This window comes from Heptranchias perlo, unplaced genomic scaffold (genome assembly GCF_035084215.1).
Source record: "Heptranchias perlo isolate sHepPer1 unplaced genomic scaffold, sHepPer1.hap1 HAP1_SCAFFOLD_1432, whole genome shotgun sequence".
In the NCBI taxonomy this organism is placed as follows: Eukaryota; Metazoa; Chordata; class Chondrichthyes; order Hexanchiformes; family Hexanchidae; genus Heptranchias; species Heptranchias perlo.
In genome coordinates, this window is record NW_027138681.1 from 1 (window position 1) to 20,299 (window position 20,299).

General features: G+C 52.9%; 1 protein-coding gene across 1 annotated transcript in view; it reads left to right on the top strand.

Moving 5' to 3' along the window:
* The first annotated feature begins 1,372 nt into the window (after positions 1–1,372).
* The window catches only part of LOC137308909 (adenylate cyclase type 5-like), a 37,058-nt gene continuing 18,131 nt past the window's right edge, over positions 1,373–20,299 (top strand). The window contains exons 1-6 of the mRNA XM_067977356.1: positions 1,373–1,540; positions 5,268–5,365; positions 6,389–6,476; positions 8,088–8,204; positions 15,207–15,365; positions 19,425–19,600. Coding sequence (XP_067833457.1) covers positions 1,412–1,540; positions 5,268–5,365; positions 6,389–6,476; positions 8,088–8,204; positions 15,207–15,365; positions 19,425–19,600 — 767 coding nt within the window. The 5' untranslated portion in view covers positions 1,373–1,411. The remainder of the gene's footprint in view (positions 1,541–5,267; positions 5,366–6,388; positions 6,477–8,087; positions 8,205–15,206; positions 15,366–19,424; positions 19,601–20,299) is intronic.

Here is a 20,299-nt window from a genome sequence, read left to right on the forward strand (position 1 = left end):
TCTCTGTCTTTCTCTGTCTGTCTCTCTCTCTCTCTCTCTCTCTCTGTCTCTCTCTCTCTATTTCTCTCTCTCTCTCTCTGTCTATCCCTCTCTCTCTCTCTCTCTCTCTGTCTCTCTCTCTATCCCTCTCTCTCTCTCTCTCTCTCTCTCTGTCTCTCTCTCTCTCTATTTCTCTCTCTCTCTCTCTCTCTCTCTCTCTATCCCTCTCTCTCTCTCTATCTCTGCCTGTCTCTCTGTCTATCTATCTCTCTGTCTATCTGTCTCTCTCGCTCTCTCTCGCTCTCTCTCGCTCTCTCTCGCTCTCTCTCGCTCTCTCTCGCTCTCTCTCGCTCTCTCTGTCTTTCTCTGTCTATCTCTCTCTGTCTCTCTGTGTCTCTCTCTCTCTATCCCTCTCTCTCTCTCTCTGTCTCTCTCTCTCTCTATTTCTCTCTCTCTCTCTCTGCCTCTCTCTCTGCCTCCCTCTCTCTCTGCCTCCCTCTCTCTATCCCTCTCTCTCTCTCTCTGCCTCTCTCTCTGTCTCTCTCTCTCTCTGTCTCTCTCTCTCTGCCTCTCTCTGTCTCTCTCTCTATTTCTCTCTCTCTCTCTCTATCCCTCTCTCTCTCTCTGTCTCTCTCTCTATTTCTCTCTCTCTCCCTCTCTCTATCCCTCTCTCTCTCTCTCTCCCTCTCTCTCTCTCTCTCCCTCTCTCTCTCTCTCTCCCTCTCTCTCTCTCTCTCTCTGTCTCTCTCTCTCTCTGCCTCTCTCTGTCTCTCTCTGTCTCTCTCTCTCTCTGCCTCCCTCTCTCTATCCCTCTCTCTCTCTCTCTCTCTCTGCCTCCCTCTCTCTATTTCTCTCTCTCTCTCTCTCTCTCTCTCTGCCTCCCTCTCTCTATCCCTCTCTCTCTCTCTCTCTCTCTCTCTGCCTCCCCTCTCTCTATCCTCTCTCTCTCTCTCTCTCTCTCTCTGCCTCCCTCTCTCTATCCCTCTCTCTCTCTCTCTGTGCAGCACCATCGAGTCCCATGGGCCGAAAGACTAAATCTGTTCGAAGTGGCGACGACCCTTAAAAAACAAAATAAACAAATGGAAAGCAATTAGCAGCGACCGCAGCAAGTCCCTGGCCGGCCATTATCAGTTAGATCTTTCCTTGCGATGGTTGGCGAGCGGGAGATGGTGCCCTGGCTGATTCATGGAGTAATTTCAATCCCCCGCCCCAGTTTTAGGGGTGCGCAGAGGCTCCAATTGCTGCGCCCCGACTCTCTCACTGGAGATCAGCTAACTCGGCCCAGGCCGGGCCCGGAGCCTGGGCGTTTCCTGCTGCGGGCGGGTGGTGGGGGGGTGGGTACAGTGGGCGGGCGGGACGTCCTTTACCCGGTGGGTGCGTGCGTGCGGTGAAGGGGGCCTCCTCTTTCTGCTGCAGGTGCACCCAGGAGACGATGAACCCCGAGGATGAGGTGGACGAGTTCTTGGGACGAGCCATCGACGCGAGGAGCATCGACCGATTGCGCTCAGAGCACGTCAAGAAATTCCTGCTGACCTTCCGCAAACCTGAACTGGAGAAGAAGGTAATGGGGCCGGAGAGGGAGGGGCGGGGTTACCTCACGTCACGTCGACTTGGAGCACTGTGCACAGTTCTGGTCTCCATATACCTTGGTTAGACCACACTTGGAGCACTGTGCACAGTTCTGGTCTCCATATACCTTGGTTAGACCACACTTGGAGCACTGTGCACCGTTCTGGTCTCCATATACCTGGGTTAGACCACACTTAGAGCACTGTGCACCGTTCTGGTCTCCATATACCTTGGTTAGACCACACTCGGAGCACTGTGCACAGTTCTGGTCTCCATATACCTTGGTTAGACCACACTCGGAGCACTGTGCACAGTTCTGGTCTCCATATACCTTGGTTAGACCACACTTGGAGCACTGTGCACAGTTCTGGTCTCCATATACTCTGGTTAGACCACACTTGGAGCACTGTGCACAGTTCTGGTCTCCATATACCTTGGTTAGACCACACTTGGAGCACTGTGCACAGTTCTGGTCTCCATATACTCTGGTTAGACCACACTTGGAGCACTGTGCACAGTTCTGGTCTCCATATACTCTGGTTAGACCACACTTGGAGCACTGTGCGCTGTTCTGGTCTCCATATACCTTGGTTAGATCACACTCGGAGCACTGTGCACAGTTCTGGTCTCCATATACCTTGGTTAGACCACACTCGGAGCACTGTGCACAGTTCTGGTCTCCATATACTCTGGTTAGACCACACTCGGAGCACTGTGCACAGTTCTGGTCTCCATATACCTTGGTTAGACCACACTCGGAGCACTGTGCACAGTTCTGGTCTCCATATACCTTGGTTAGACCACACTTGGAGCACTGTGCACAGTTCTGGTCTCCATATACCTTGGTTAGACCACACTTGGAGCACTGTACACAGTTCTGGTCACCATATACCTTGGTTAGACCACACTTGGAGCACTGTACACAGTTCTGGTCTCCATATACCTTGGTTAGACCACACTTGGAGCACTATGCACAGTTCTGGTCTCCATATACCTTGGTTAGACCACACTCGGAGCACTGTGCACAGTTCTGGTCTCCATATACCTTGGTTAGACCACACTTGGAGCACTGTACACAGTTCTGGTCACCATATACCTTGGTTAGACCACACTCAGAGCACTGTGCACAGTTCTGGTCTCCATATACCTTGGTTAGACCACACTCGGAGCACTGTGCACAGTTCTGGTCTCCATATACCTTGGTTAGACCACACTTGGAGCACTGTGCACAGTTCTGGTCTCCATATACCTTGGTTAGACCACACTTGGAGCACTGTGCACAGTTCTGGTCTCCATATACCTTGGTTAGACCACACCTGGAGCACTGTGCGCAGTTCTGGTCTCCATATACCTTGGTTAGACCACACTTGGAGCACTGTGCGCAGTTCTGGTCTCCATATACCTTGGTTAGACCACACTTGCAGCACTGTGTACAGTTCTGGTCTCCATATACCTTGGTTAGACCACACTTGGAGCACTGTGTCCAGTTCTGGTCTCCATATACCTTGGTTAGACCACACTTGGAGCACTGTGTCCAGTTCTGGTCTCCATATACCTTGGTTAGACCACACTTGGAGCACTGTGCGCAGTTCTGGTCTCCATATACCTGGGTTAGACCACACTCGGATCACTGTGCACAGTTCTGGTCTCCATATACCTTGGTTAGACCACACTTGGAGCACTGTGCACAGTTCTGGTCTCCATATACCTTGGTTAGACCACACTCGGAGCACTGTGCACAGTTCTGGTCTCCATATACCTTGGTTAGACCACACTTGGAGCACTGTGCACAGTTCTGGTCTCCATATACCTTGGTTAGACCACACTTGGAGCACTGTGAACAGTTCTGGTCTCCATATACCTGGGTTAGACCACACTCGGATCACTGTGCACAGTTCTGGTCTCCATATACCTTGGTTAGACCACACTTGGAGCACTGTGCACAGTTCTGGTCTCCATATACCTTGGTTAGACCACACTTGGGAGCACTGTGCACAGTTCTGGTCTCCATATACCTGGGTTAGACCACACTTGGGAGCACTGTGCACTGTTCTGGTCTCCATATACCTTGGTTAGACCAATAGATCGGACCAACTGGTCCGTGCTGGTGTTTATGCTCCACACGAGACTCCTCCCTCCCTACTTCATCTCACCCTATCACCATATCCCTTCTTTTCCTTTCTCCCTCATGTGTTTATCCAGCTTCCCCTTAAATCCATCTCCGCTATTCCCCTCGACCACTCCGTGTGGGAGTGAGTTCCACATTCTCACCGCTCTCTGGGTAAAGAAGTTTCTCCTGAATTCCCTATTGGATTTATTAGTGACTATCTTATATTTATGGCCCCCTAGTTCTGGTCTCCCCCCACAAGTGGAAACATCTTCTCTACGTCTACCCTATCAAACCCCTTCATAATTTTAAAGACCTTTATCAGGTCACCCCTCGGCCTTCTCTTTTCTAGAGAAAAGAACCCCAGCCTGTTCAGCCTTTCCTGATGGTTATAATCTCTCAGTTCTGATACCATCCTTGTAAATCTTTTTTGCACCTTCTCCAGTGCCTCTATATCCTTTTTTACAATATGGAGACCAGAACTGTGTACAGTGCTCCAAGTGTGTAGTCTAACCAAGGTAAATGGAGACCAGAACTGTGCACAGTGCTCCAAGTGTGGTCTAACCAAGGTAAATGGAGACCAGAACTGTGCACAGTGCTCCAAGTGTGGTCTAACCAAGGTACATGGAGACCAGAACTGTGCACAGTGCTCCAAGTGTGGTCTAACCAAGGTATATGGAGACCAGAACTGTGCACAGTGCTCCAAGTGTGGTCTAACCAAGGTATATGGAGACCAGAACTGTGCACAGTGCTCCAAGTGTGGTCTAACCAAGGTACATGGAGACCAGAACTGCGCACAGTGCTCCAAGTGTGGTCTAACCAAGGTATATGGAGACCAGAACTGTGCACAGTGCTCCAAGTGTGGTCTAACCAAGGTATATGGAGACCAGAACTGTGCACAGTGCTCCAAGTGTGGTCTAACCAAGGTAAATGGAGACCAGAACTGTGCACAGTGCTCCAAGTGTGGTCTAACCAAGGTAAATGGAGACCAGAATAGTACTTGCACGGTCACTCCCTCTCTCTCTATGTGTCTCTGTCTCTTTCTCCCTCTGTCTCTCTCTCTCCCTCTGTCTTGCCTCTTTTAATCTCTGTCTCTCTTCCTCTCTCTCTCTTCTAATCTCTTTCTTTGACTCTCTCCCTCTCTCTCTGAATGTCTCTTGTACTAACAGCACTCTTTCTCTCTCTTCCCTCTCTCCCTCTCTCTCTCTCTCTCCCTCCCTCTCTCTCTCTCATACTAACGGCTCTCTCTCTCTCCCTCTCTCCCTCTCTCTCTCTTCTCTCTCTCTCTCTCTCTCTCTCTCTCTCCCTCTCTCTCTCTCTCTCCCTTTCTCTCCCCCTCTCCCTCCCTCTCTCTCTCTCTCCCTCTGTCTCTCTCTCTTCCCTCTCTCCCTCTCTCTCTCTCTCCCTCCCTCTCTCTCTCTCATACTAACGGCTCTCTCTCTCTCCCTCTCTCTCTCTCTCCCCCTCTCTCTCCCTCCCTCCCTCTCTCTCTCTCTCTCCCTCCCTCTCTCTCTCTCTCTCTCCCCCCTCTCTCTCTCTCTCTCTCCCTCTCTCTCCCTCTCCCTCCCTCTCCCTCTCTCATACTAACAGCTCCCTCTCCCTCTCTCTCCAGTACTCCAAGGAGGTGGACGATCGATTTGGGGGATACGTGGCCTGTGCCCTGCTGGTTTTCTTCTTTGTTTGTTTCGTGCAGGCCCTGATTATGCCACAGTGAGTACACAAATCCTTCTATTAATGAAACCTTCCCCGCTTGCACTGGTCTCTTCTCACTCATTCTCAGGACCGTGGATTAAGGGTTACCGAACCAAGGCGGGTAGATGGAGATGAGAAACAGATCAGCCGTGATCTAAATAAATGGCGGAGCGGGCTCGAGGGGCTGAATGGCCTCCTCCTTTTCCTATCCAAAAGGAGTAACTCCCTCCCCTCTGTCCTCCGGCCCTCTTGAGATGACTCTGTGATGGTTTTGTGATGAGCAGGGGACGTGATCACAAGCCTGTCCTCCCACAGTGAGCACCGCCCCCCACCTTCCCCTTTCTTCAGTTAACCGAACGCAGCCCAGACTTCAGTCGAACCTGCGCCGGCGATGGCGGCAAAGGACCTCAGTTATCGAGGCGGACGCCAAGAGCCGGGGACTCCGCACTCTGGAGAAGCGCAGAACGAGGGGAGATTTGGCCGAGGTTTGTAAGATGGTTCAAGAGGCCGTACGACAGTTTTAACCAGGTCGGATGTCAGGAGGTGGTTCCATCTCGGAGGACGGGCGGTGGAGGCCGATTGGCTGAATCCTTTCCAGCGAGAGCTGGACCCGTTTCCGTCCGGGGCGGGGGGGTCGCATTGTACAAGGAGGTGGGTACCCGGAAAACCTTAATCAGAACCGGAGCGATCTCTCGGACTATTGCCCACGGGGGGGGGGGGGGTGGGGGGGTTGGGAGAGCAATCTCCCTGATTTTGTTTGCTCCCCCCGCCCCCCCCCCAAATTGTCCTGGGGGGGTTTCGATCTGTTTTTCCCACCTCTCCCAGGAGGCTACGTGGTTTTGTAGGGTGGGGCGTGTGGGTGGTGTGCGGGGGAGTGTTATATTCACAAGGCATCGCAGTTGTGTGGGACAGGCCGAATGGACCAGAGGGTCTTTTCCTGTTCTGTCGTCGTTTGTCCGTCTGTACAGGCGCGTCCTTGAAGTTGTGATACCCGAGCCAGTGTTGGCGCCACTCACCCGGCAGGTCTCGTTCTCCCCACAGTTCGCTGCTGATGTTGGGCTTCTATCTCAGCTGTTGCCTGGTGCTGACCAGTATCCTGTTTGTGTGCGCCATCTACTCCTGCTTCAAAGTAAGTGTCGCTCCTCGTTAACGATCCGCGGCGCGCGGCCCCTTTAACCCTTAAAGTGCCCTGCCGTATGTTTGTCGGGGCCCGGGTTGGAGCCGGTTAAAGGTGGGGTGGGGGGGTGTGGGTGGGTGGGTGGCCTGTCTGCTGGCTGTCGATTGATGTTTGAAGGCCCAGTTCTGACGGGCGCGGGGCCTCACTCGGGTCCGATTGGCGATCTGACTCAGACGGGACACAGGATGCACGGTGCAGGGAATGTCTCACCTCAAACACTCCCGGGGCAGGTACAGCACAGCCGAGTGCAGAGGGACGCTCCCTCGACACTGTCCCAGCAACACGTCAGGGGGGTCTTCTGAGAGAGGGGGGGCACCCGGGCTGAGAGAGGGGGGGCCGCCCGGGCTGAGAGAGGGGGGCCCGCCCGGGCTGAGAGAGGGGGGGCCCGCCCGGGCTGAGAGAGGGGGGCCCGCCCGGGCTGAGAGAGGGGGGCCCGCCCGGGCTGAGAGAGGGGGGCCCGCCCGGGCTGAGAGAGGGGGGCCCGCCCGGGCTGAGAGAGGGGGGCCCGCCCGGGCTGAGAGAGGGGGGCCCGCCCGGGCTGAGAGAGGGGGGCCCGCCCGGGCTGAGAGAGGGGGGGCCCGCCCGGGCTGAGAGAGGGGGGCCCGCCCGGGCTGAGAGAGGGGGGCCCGCCCGGGCTGAGAGAGGGGGGCCCGCCCGGGCTGAGAGAGGGGGGCCCGCCCGGGCTGAGAGAGGGGGGGCCCGCCCGGGCTGAGAGAGGGGGGCCCGCCCGGGCTGAGAGAGGGGGGCCCGCCCGGGCTGAGAGAGGGGGGGCCGCCCGGGCTGAGAGAGGGGGGCCCGCCCGGGCTGAGAGAGGGGGGGCCCGCCCGGGCTGAGAGAGGGGGGCCCGCCCGGGCTGGGAGAGGGGGGGCCCGCCCGGGCTGAGAGAGGGGGGGCCGCCCGCGCAGGGAGAGGGGGGGGGCCGCCCGCGCAGGGAGAGGGGGGGGGCCGCCCGGGCAGGGAGAGGGGGGGGGCCGCCCGGGCAGGGAGAGGGGGGGGCCGCCCGGGCAGGGAGAGGGGGGGGGCCGCCCGGGCAGGGAGAGGGGGGGGGCCGCCCGGGCAGGGAGAGGGGGGGGGCCGCCCGGGCAGGGAGAGGGGGGGGGCCGCCCGGGCAGGGAGAGGGGGGGGGCCGCCCGGGCAGGGAGAGGGGGGGGCCGCCCGGGCAGGGAGAGGGGGGGGGCCGCCCGGGCAGGGAGAGGGGGGGGGCCGCCCGGGCAGGGAGAGGGGGGGGGCCGCCCGGGCAGGGAGAGGGGGGGGGCCCGCCCGCGCAGGGAGAGGGGGGGCCGCCCGCGCAGGGAGAGGGGGGGCCGCCCGGGCAGGGAGAGGGGGGGCCGCCCGCGCAGGGAGAGGGGGGGCCGCCCGCGCAGGGAGAGGGGGGGCCGCCCGGGCAGAGAGAGGGGGGGGCCGCCCGGGCAGAGAGGGAGTGCCCGCGCATCGACAGAGAGAGACAGGGAGACACAGTGAGACAGAGGGGAGGGGAGAGGAGAGGGGACTTCAGTCTGTGTCTGGCTCGCGCTTCTTTCTGGTCACTGAACCCTCTGACCCTCTCTCCCACTTCTCCTCCAGCTCTTCCCTGTCCCCCTGCAGCGTCTCTCCAAGAAGATTGTACAGTCGAGGACCAACAGCACCATTGTGGGCATCTTCACCATCGTGCTCGTCTTCCTCTCGGCCTTTGTGAACATGGTAAGTTCCAATTCCCCATCACCCCCGACAGTCCACACTTTCTCCCCACTGATCCGTCCTCTCACTCACACTCCCTGAGTCCTTATTCCTGCTGCTCGTCACGGTTAGAAAGATTTTCGAAACGCGATGATCCTCTCAGTGTCAGCATCGAGCACAGAGTAAAGCTCCCTCTACACTGTCCCATCAAACTCTCCCAGGGCAGGTACAGGGTTAGATACAGAGTAAAGCTCCCTCTACACTGTCCCATCAAACACTCCCAGGACAGGTACAGGGTTAGATACAGAGTAAAGCTCCCTCTGCACTGTCCCGTCAAACACTCCCAGGGCAGGTACAGGGTTAGATACAGAGTAAAGCTCCCTCTACACTGTCCCTTCAAACACTCCCAGGGCAGGTACAGGGTTAGATACAGAGTGAAGCTCCCTCTACACTGTCCCATCAAACACTCCCAGGGCAGGTACAGGGTTAGATACAGAGTGAAGCTCCCTCTACACTGTCCCATCAAACACTCCCAGGTCAGGTACAGGGTTAGATACAGAGTAAAGCTCCCTCTACACTGTCCCATCAAACACTCCCAGGACAGGTACAGGGTTAGATACAGAGTAAAGCTCCCTCTACACTGTCCCATCAAACACTCCCAGGACAGGTACAGGGTTAGATACAGAGTAAAGCTCCCTCTACACTGTCCCATCAAACACTCCCAGGTCAGGTACAGGGTTAGATACAGAGTAAAGCTCCCTCTACACTGTCCCATCAAACACTCCCAGGACAGGTACAGGGTTAGATACAGAGTAAAGCTCCCTCTACACTGTCCCATCAAACACTCCCAGGACAGGTACAGGGTTAGATACAGAGTAAAGCTCCCTCGACACTGTCCCATCAAACACTCCCAGGTCAGGTACAGGGTTAGATACAGAGTAAAGCTCCCTCTACACTGTCCCATCAAACACTCCCAGGACAGGTACAGGGTTAGATACAGAGTAAAGCTCCCTCTACACTGTCCCATCAAACACTCCCAGGACAGGTACAGGGTTAGATACAGAGTAAAGCTCCCTCTACACTGTCCCATCAAACACTCCCAGGGCAGGTACAGGGTTAGATACAGAGTAAAGCTCCCTCGACACTGTCCCATCAAACACTCCCAGGGCAGGTACAGGGTTAGATACAGAGTAAAGCTCCCTCCACACTGTCCCATCAAACACTCCCGGGGCAGGTACAGGGTTAGATACAGAGTAAAGCTCCCTCTACACTGTCCCGTCAAACACTCCCAGGGCAGGTACAGGGTTAGATACAGAGTAAAGCTCCCTCTACACTGTCCCATCAAACACTCCCAGGACAGGTACAGGGTTAGATACAGAGTAAAGCTCCCTCTACACTGTCCCATCAAACACTCCCAGGGCAGGTACAGGGTTAGATACAGAGTAAAGCTCCCTCTACACTGTCCCATCAAACACTCCCAGGGTCAGGTACAGGGTTAGATACAGAGTAAAGCTCCCTCCACACTGTCCCATCAAACACTCCCGGGGCAGGTACAGGGTTAGATACAGAGTAAAGCTCCCTCTACACTGTCCCATCAAACACTCCCAGGACAGGTACAGGGTTAGATACAGAGTAAAGCTCCCTCTACACTGTCCCATCAAACACTCCCAGGGCAGGTACAGGGTTAGATACAGAGTAAAGCTCCCTCTACACTGTCCCATCAAACACTCCCAGGGCAGGTACAGGGTTAGATACAGAGTAAAGCTCCCTCTACACTGTCCCATCAAACACTCCCAGGGTGGGTACAGGGTTAGATACAGAGTAAAGCTCCCTCTACACTGTCCCATCAAACACTCCCAGGGCAGGTACAGGGTTAGATACAGAGTAAAGCTCCCTCTACACTGTCCCATCAAACACTCCCAGGGCAGGTACAGGGTTAGATACAGAGTAAAGCTCCCTCTACACTGTCCCATCAATCACTCCCAGGGTCAGGTACAGGGTTAGATACAGAGTAAAGCTCCCTCTACACTGTCCCATCAAACACTCCCAGGGCAGGTACAGGGTTAGATACAGAGTAAAGCTCCCTCTACACTGTCCCATCAAACACTCCCAGGGCAGGTACAGGGTTAGATACAGAGTAAAGCTCCCTCTACACTGTCCCATCAAACACTCCCCGGGGCAGGTACAGGGTTAGATACAGAGTAAAGCTCCCTCTACACTGTCCCATCAAACACTCCCCGGGGCAGGTACAGGGTTAGATACAGAGTAAAGCTCCCTCTACACTGTCCCATCAAACACTCCCCGGGGCAGGTACAGGGTTAGATACAGAGTAAAGCTCCCTCTACACTGTCCCATCAAACACTCCCCGGGGCAGGTACAGGGTTAGATACAGAGTAAAGCTCCCTCTACACTGTCCCATCAAACACTCCCCGGGGCAGGTACAGGGTTAGATACAGAGTAAAGCTCCCTCTACACTGTCCCATCAAACACTCCCAGGGCAGGTACAGGGTTAGATACAGAGTAAAGCTCCCTCTACACTGTCCCATCAAACACTCCCAGGGCAGGTACAGGGTTAGATACAGAGTAAAGCTCCCTCTACACTGTCCCATCAACCACTCCCAGGGCAGGTACAGGGTTAGATACAGAGTAAAGCTCCCTCTACACTGTCCCATCGAACACTCCCAGGGCAGGTACAGGGTTAGATACAGAGTAAAGCTCCCTCTGCACTGTCCCATCAAACACTCCCAGGGCAGGTACAGGGTTAGATACAGAGTAAAGCTCCCTCTACACTGTCCCATCAAACACTCCCAGGGCAGGTACAGGGTTAGATACAGAGTAAAGCTCCCTCGACACTGTCCCATCAAACACTCCCAGGGCAGGTACAGGGTTAGATACAGAGTAAAGCTCCCTCTACACTGTCCCATCAAACACTCCCAGGGCAGGTACAGGGTTAGATACAGAGTAAAGCTCCCTCTACACTGTCCCATCAAACACTCCCAGGGTCAGGTACAGGGTTAGATACAGAGTAAAGCTCCCTCTACACTGTCCCATCAAACACTCCCAGGGCAGGTACAGGGTTAGATACAGAGTAAATCTCCCTCTACACTGTCCCATCAAACACTCCCAGGGTCAGGTACAGGGTTAGATACAGAGTAAATCTCCCTCTACACTGTCCCATCAAACACTCCCAGGGCAGGTACAGGGTTAGATACAGAGTAAATCTCCCTCTACACTGTCCCATCAAACACTCCCAGGGTCAGGTACAGAGTTAGATACAGAGTAAAGCTCCCTCTACACTGTCCCATTAAACACTCCCAGGGCAGGTACAGGGTTAGATACAGAGTAAAGCTCCCTCTACACTGTCCCATCAAACACTCCCCGGGGCAGGTACAGGGTTAGATACAGAGTAAAGCTCCCTCCACACTGTCCCATCAAACACTCCCAGGGCAGGTACAGGGTTAGATACAGAGTAAATCTCCCTCTACACTGTCCCATCAAACACTCCCCGGGGCAGGTACAGGGTTAGATACAGAGTAAAGCTCCCTCTGCACTGTCCCATCAAACACTCCCAGGGCAGGTACAGGGTTAGATACAGAGTAAAGCTCCCTCCACACTGTCCCATCAAACACTCCCAGGGCAGGTACAGGGTTAGATACAGAGCAAAGCTCCCTCTACACTGTCCCATCAAACACTCCCAGGGCAGGTACAGGGTTAGATACAGAGTAAAGCTCCCTCTACACTGTCCCATCAAACACTCCCAGGGCAGGTACAGGGTTAGATACAGAGTAAAGCTCCCTCAACACTGTCCCATCAAACACTCCCAGGGCAGGTACAGGGTTAGATACAGAGTAAAGCTCCCTCTACACTGTCCCATCAAACACTCCCAGGGCAGGTACAGGGTTAGATACAGAGTAAAGCTCCCTCTACACTGTCCCATCAAACACTCCCAGGGCAGGTACAGGGTTAGATACAGAGTAAAGCTCCCTCTACACTGTCCCATCAAACACTCCCAGGGCAGGTACAGGGTTAGATACTGAGTAAAGCTCCCTCTACACTGTCCCATCAAACACTCCCAGGGCAGGTACAGAGTTAGATACAGAGTAAAGCTCCCTCTACACTGTCCCATCAAACACTCCCAGGGCAGGTACAGGGTTAGATACAGAGTAAAGCTCCCTCTACACTGTCCCATCAAACACTCCCAGGGCAGGTACAGGGTTAGATACAGAGTAAAGCTCCCTCTACACTGTCCCATCAAACACTCCCAGGGCAGGTACAGTGTTAGATACAGAGTAAAGCTCCCTCTACACTGTCCCATCAAACACTCCCGGGGCAGGTACAGGGTTAGATACAGAGTAAAGCTCCCTCTACACTGTCCCATCAAACACTCCCAGGGGCAGGCACAGGGTTAGATACAGAGTGAAGCTCCCTCTACACTGTCCCATCAAACACTCCCAGGGCAGGTACAGGGTTAGATACAGAGTAAAGCTCCCTCTACACTGTCCCATCAAACACTCCCAGGGCAGGTACAGGGTTAGATACAGAGTAAAGCTCCCCCTACACTGTCCCATCAAACACTCCCAGGGCAGGTACAGGGTTAGATACAGAGTAAAGCTCCCTCTACACTGTCCCATCAAACACTCCCAGGGCAGGTACAGGGTTAGATACAGAGTAAAGCTCCCTCTACACTGTCCCATCAAACACTCCCAGGGCAGGTACAGGGTTAGATACAGAGTAAAGCTCCCTCTACACTGTCCCATCAAACACTCCCAGGGCAGGTACAGGGTTAGATACAGAGTAAAGCTCCCTCTACACTGTCCCATCAAACACTCCCAGGGTCAGGTACAGGGTTAGATACAGAGTTAAGCTCCCTCTACACTGTCCCATCAAACACTCCCAGGGCAGGGACAGGGTTAGATACAGAGTAAAGCTCCCTCTACACTGTCCCATCAAACACTCCCAGGGCAGGTACAGGGTTAGATACAGAGTAAAGCTCCCTCCACACTGTCCCATCAAACACTCCCAGGGCAGGTACAGGGTTAGATACAGAGTAAAGCTCCCTCTACACTGTCCCATCAAACACTCCCAGGGCAGGTACAGGGTTAGATACAGAGTAAAGCTCCCTCTGCACTGTCCCATCAAACACTCCCAGGGGCAGGTACAGGGTTAGATACAGAGTAAAGCTCCCTCGACACTGTCCCATCAAACATTCCCAGGGCAGGTACAGGGTTAGATACAGAGTAAAGCTCCCTCTACACTGTCCCATCAAACACTCCCAGGGCACGTACAGGGTTAGATACAGAGTAAAGCTCCCTCTACACTGTCCCATCAAACACTCCCAGGGCAGGTACAGGGTGAGATACAGAGTAAAGCTCCCTCTACACTGTCCCATCAAACACTCCCAGGGCAGGTACAGGGTTAGATACAGAGTAAAGCTCCCTCTACACTGTCCCATCAAACACTCCCAGGGCAGGTACAGGGTTAGATACAGAGTAAAGCTCCCTCTACACTGTCCCATCAAACACTCCCAGGGCAGGTACAGGGTTAGATACAGAGTAAAGCTCCCTCTACACTGTCCCATCAAACACTCCCAGGGCAGGTACAGGGTTAGATACAGAGTAAAGCTCCCTCTACACTGTCCCATCAAACACTCCCAGGGTCAGGTACAGGGTTAGATACAGAGTAAAGCTCCCTCTACACTGTCCCATCAAACACTCCCAGGGCAGGTACAGGGTTAGATACAGAGTAAAGCTCCCTCTACACTGTCCCATCAAACACTCCCAGGGCAGGGACAGGGTTAGATACAGAGTAAAGCTCCCTCTACACTGTCCCATCAAACACTCCCAGGGCAGGTACAGGGTTAGATACAGAGTAAAGCTCCCTCTACACTGTCCCATCAAACACTCCCAGGGTCAGGTACAGGGTTAGATACAGAGTTAAGCTCCCTCTACACTGTCCCATCAAACACTCCCAGGGCAGGGACAGGGTTAGATACAGAGTAAAGCTCCCTCCACACTGTCCCATCAAACACTCCCAGGGTCAGGTACAGGGTTAGATACAGAGTAAAGCTCCCTCTACACTGTCCCATCAAACACTCCCAGGGCAGGGACAGGGTTAGATACAGAGTAAAGCTCCCTCTACACTGTCCCATCAAACACTCCCAGGGCAGGTACAGGGTTAGATACAGAGTAAAGCTCCCTCTACACTGTCCCATCAAACACTCCCAGGGTCAGGTACAGGGTTAGATACAGAGTTAAGCTCCCTCTACACTGTCCCATCAAACACTCCCAGGGCAGGGACAGGGTTAGATACAGAGTAAAGCTCCCTCTACACTGTCCCATCAAACACTCCCAGGGCAGGTACAGGGTTAGATACAGAGTAAAGCTCCCTCCACACTGTCCCATCAAACACTCCCAGGGCAGGTACAGGGTTAGATACAGAGTAAAGCTCCCTCTACACTGTCCCATCAAACACTCCCAGGGCAGGTACAGGGTTAGATACAGAGTAAAGCTCCCTCTACACTGTCCCATCAAACACTCCCAGGGTCAGGTACAGGGTTAGATACAGAGTAAAGCTCCCTCTACACTGTCCCATCAAACACTCCCAGGGCAGGTACAGGGTTAGATACAGAGTAAAGCTCCCTCTACAGTGTCCCGTCAAACACTCCCAGGGCAGGTACAGGGTTAGATACAGAGTAAAGCTCCCTCTACACTGTCCCGTCAAACACTCCCAGGGCAGGTACAGGGTTAGATACAGAGTAAAGCTCCCTCTACACTGTCCCATCAAACACTCCCAGGGCAGGTACAGGGTTAGATACAGAGTAAAGCTCCCTCTACACTGTCCCATCAAACACTCGCAGGGCAGGTACAGGGTTAGATACAGAGTAAAGCTCCCTCTACACTGTCCCATCAAACACTCCCAGGGCAGGTACAGGGTTAGATACAGAGTAAAGCTCCCTCTACACTGTCCCGTTGATTTTGGGAGCTCTCTCTCTCTCTCTAAGCTGTGTCTCTCGACCTCTCCCGACAGTTTGCCTGCAACTCCGAAGACCTGCGGGAGTGCGTGTCCAAGGAGCACAACATTTTCCCCAGGATGGTGAACGCCTGCTTTGTCAAGACGCTTAATTACACCCTGGGAGGGGAAACGAGCCCCTGTGGAGGCCGCTACCCTTCCTGCGACTTCCCCGAGGTAGGTGAAGGGTGGAGGAGGGGGGGTGGTGGGGGCGGCGAGGACTCTGGGGATTGGTAAACCCCCACAATATCGAATCGGGGGCGCCAGGCCACGACCTTCACCCTTTCACCTTTGACCAGCCTCGCCAGGGAAGCATTTGGGGTTTACAATCTCGGAATTAACGATTCCACAGGAGCGTTAAAGCTCGGGCAAAGTGTCTTAAAGGAGCGTCTTAAAGGAGGAGAGAGAGAGGCGGAGAGGTTTAGGGAGGGAATTCCAGAGCTCAGGGCCCGGGCAGCTGAAGGCACGGCCGCCAATGGTGGGAGCGATGGAAATCGGGGGGATGGACAAGAGGCCGGAATTGGAGGAGCGCAGAGATCTGGGAGGGTCGTAGGGGCTGGAGGAGGTTACAGAGAGAGGGAGGGGGGATTTGAACACGAGGATGAGAATTTTAAAATCGATGTGTTCCCGGACCGGGAGCCGATGTAGGTCAGCGAGCACAGGGGGGGTGATGGGTGAACGGGACTCGGTGCGAGTTAGGATACGGGGGCAGCAGAGTTTTGGATGAGCTGGAGTTTACAGAGGGTGGACGATGGGAGGCCGGCCAGGAGAGCACTGGAATAGTTAAAAAAAACACAGTCATTAAATAAAATTGAAAAGTAGTTTGGCAAATGCGGGAGGTGCTCACCGAGAAATCACTTGTGCAAGATCGCGCAGTTGCTAAAAAGTTGCATTTGTTTCATAAGAACATAAGAAATAGGAGCGGGAGGAGGCCATTCGGCCCCTCGAGCCTGCTCCACCATTCAATCAGATCATGGCTGATCTTCGACCTCAACTCCACTTTCCCGCCCGATCCCCATATCCCTTGATTCCCCCAGAGTCCAAAAATCCATCGCTCTCGGCCTTGAATATATTCAACGACTCAGCATCCACAGCCCTCTGGGGTTGAGAATTCCAAAGATTCACAACCCTCTGCATGAAGAAATTCCTCCTCATCTCAGTCTTGAATGGCCGACCCCATATCCTGAGACTATGCCCCCTGGTTCTAGACAATCTAGCCAGGGAAACAATCTCTCAGCATCTACCCTGTCGAGCCCCCCTCATTATGTTATGTTTCAATGAGATCCCCTCTCATTCTTCTAAACTCCAAAGAGTACAGGCCCATTCTACTCAACCTCTCCTCATAGGACAACCCTCTCATCCCAGGAATTAATCTAGTGAATCTTTGTTGCACCGCCTCTAAGGCAAGTATATCCTTCCCTAGATAAGGAGACCAAAACTGTACACAGTACTCCAGGTGAGGTCTCACCAAAGCCCTGTACAATTGTAGTAAGACTTCCTTACTCTTGTACTCCTACCTCCTTGCAATAAAGGCCAACGGACCATTTGCTTTCCTAATTGCTTGCTGTACCTGCATGCTAACTTTTTGTGTTTCTTGTACCAGGACACCCAAGTCTCTCTGGACACCAACATTTAATAGTTTCTCACCATTTAATATTGTCAGCAAACTTGGATACATTACACTCTGTCCCTTCATCTAAGTCATTAATATAGATTGTAAATAGCTGAGACCCAAGCATGATCCTTACGGCACTCCACTAGTTACAGCCTGCCAACCTGAGAATGACTCGTTTATCCCTACTCTCTGTTTTCTGTCCGTTAACCAATCCTCTATCCATGCTAATATATTACCCCCAATCCCATGAGCCCTGATCTTGTGTAACAACCTTTTATGTGGCACCTTATTGAATGCCTTTTGAAAATCCAAATATACTCCATCCACTGGTTCCCCTTTATCTACCCTGCTAATTACAGCCTCAAAAAACTCTAATAAATTTGTCAAACACCATTTCCCTTTCATAAAACCACATTGACTCTGCCTAATCATATTATGATTTTCTAAGTGCCCTGTTACCACTTCCTTAATAATGGATTCCAGCATTTTCCCGACGACTGATGTCAGGCTAACTGGCCTGTAGTTCCCTGTTTTCTCTCTCCCTCCTTTCTTGAATAGTGGGGTTACATTTGCTATCTTCCAATCCGCTGGGACCGTTCCAGAATCGAGGGAATTCTGGAAGATCATAACCAATGCATCCACTATCTCTGCAGCCACCTCTTTTAGAACCCTCGGATGTCGGCCGTCAGGTCCAGGGGATTTATCAGCTTTTAGTCCCATTAGTTTCTCAAGTACTTTTTTTCTACTGATAATAATTACTTTAAGTTCCTCACTCTCATTAGCCCCTTGGTTCCCCACTATTTCAGGTATGTTTTTTGTGTCTCCTGCTGTGAAGACAGATACAAAATATTTGTTTAACGCATCTGCCATTTCCTGATTCCCCATTATAATTTCTCCTCTCTCAGCCTCTAAGGGACCTATGCTTTCTTTTGCTGCTCTCTTCCTTTTTACATACTTGTAGAAGCTCTTACAATCTGTTTTTATATTTCTTGCTAGTTTACTTTCAGATTCTATTTTCTCCCTTTTTATCAATTTTTTGGTCATCCTTTGTGGTTTCTAAAACTCTCCCAATCCTCAGGCTTACTACTCTTCTTGGCAACATTATAAACCTCTTCTTGTAATCTCATACTATCCTTAACTTCTTCAGTTAGCCACAGGTGGATCACCTTTCCTGTGGAGATTTTATTTCTCAATGGAATGTATATTTGTTGAGAATATTGAAATATTTCTTTAAATGTTTGCCATTGCTTTTCAACTGCATACCCTTTAATTTCATTTCCCAATCTACCTTAGCCAACTCGCTCTTCATACCTATGTAATTGGCTTCATTTAAGTTTAAGACTCTAGTTTTGGACTTAAGTACATCACTCTCAAACTCAATGTGAAACTCTATCATAGAATCATTGAAGTTTACAACATGGAAACAGGCCCTTTGGCCCAACATGTCCATGTTGCCCAGTTTATACCACTAAGCTAGTCCCAATTGCCTGCACTTGGCCCATATCCCTCTATACCCATCTTACCCATGTAACTGTCCAAATGCTTTTTAAAAGACAAAATTGTACCCACCTCTACTACTGCCTCTGGCAGCTCGTTCCAGACACTCACCACCCTTTGAGTGAAAAAATTGCCCCTCTGGACCCTTTTGTATCTCTCCCCTCTCACCTTAAATCTATGCCCCCTCGTTATAGACTCCCCTACCTTTGGGAAAAGATTTTGACTATCTACCTTATCTATGCCCCTCATTATTTTATAGACTTCTATAAGATCACCCCTAAACCTCCTACTCTCCAGGGAAAAAAGTCTCAGTCTATCCAACCTCTCCCTATAAGTCAAACCATCAAGTCCCGGTAGCATCCTAGTAAATCTTTTCTGCACTCTTTCTAGTTTAATAATATCCTTTCTATAATAGGGTGACCAGAACTGTACACAGTATTCCAAGTGTGGCCTTACTAATGTCTTGTACAACTTCAACAAGACATCCCAACTCCTGTATTCAATGTTCTGACCAATGAAACCAAGCATGCTGAATGCCTTCTTCACCACCCTATCCACCTGTGACTCCACTTTCAAGGAGCTATGAATCTGTACTCCCAGATCTCTTTGTTCTATAACTCTCCCCAACGCCCTACCATTAACGGAGTAGGTCCTGGCCCGATTCGATCTACATATCATATCATATTATGATCACTCTTCCCCAGAGGATCCTTTGCTGTGAGATTACTAATAAACCTCATTACACAATGGACATTACTCATTACACTGTCGGAGGGTCAGTACTGAGGGAGCGCTGCACTGTCTGAGGTGCTCTCTTTCGGATGAGATGTTGAACCGAGGCCTTGTCTGCTCTCCCAGGCGGACGGAAAAGATCCCCAGGGCCGCTATTTCGAAGAGGAGCAGTGGCGGTGGGGGAGTTCTCCCCGGTGTCCCGGGGCCAATAGCTGCCCCTCAACCAACATCACTAAAAAAGAAACAGATTGTCTGGCGACTTATCGCACTGCTTGTTTGTGGGAGCTTCCTGTGCGCAGTAGATGCAAAGTTCAGTGCTCCTTGCTGGAAGGAGAGCAGCAACCCGGTGGGACCGAAGGGAGGCGTCTAACGCAGTCTGTTTCTCTCCTCAGTACTTCAACTACAGTGTGCTGCTCACCCTGCTGGCCTGCGCTGTGTTTCTTCAGATCAGCAGCATTGGGAAACTGACCCTGATGCTCGTCATCGAGGTCATTTACATCATCATCGTGGAGGGGCCGAAGGTCAACCTCTTCGACAACTTTGACCTCTTGGTAGCGGCCAATGCCTTGTGAGTTCGAAGACCCGGCAAGCCGAATTTACTGACTCCTCTTTCTCTCCTCCCCGTTTGTTTATCCCGGTATAGCAACAGGAGGAGGCCATTCAGCCCCTCGAGCCTGTTACACAGGAACAGGAGGAGGCCATTCAGCCCCTCGAGCCTGTTACACAGGAACAGGAGGAGGCCATTCAGCCCCCTCGAGCCTGTTACACAGGGACAGGAGGAGGCCATTCAGCCCCTCGAGCCTGTTACACAGGAACAGGAGGAGGCCATTCAGCCCCCTCGAGACTGTTACACAGGAACAGGAGGAGGCCATTCAGCCCCCTCGAGCCTGTTACACAGGGACAGGAGGAGGCCATTCAGCCCCTCGAGCCTGTTACACAGGAACAGGAGGAGGCCATTCAGCCCCCTCGAGCCTGTTACACAGGGACAGGAGGAGGCCATTCAGCCCCTCGAGCCTGTTACACAGGAACAGGAGGAGGCCATTCAGCCCCCTCGAGACTGTTACACAGGAACAGGAGGAGGCCATTCAGCCCCCTCGAGCCTGTTACACAGGGACAGGAGGAGGCCATTCAGCCCCTCGAGCCTGTTACACAGGAACAGGAGGAGGCCATTCAGCCCCCTCGAGACTGTTACACAGGAACAGGAGGAGGCCATTCAGCCCCCTCGAGACTGTTACACAGGAACAGGAGGAGGCCGTTCAGCCCCTCG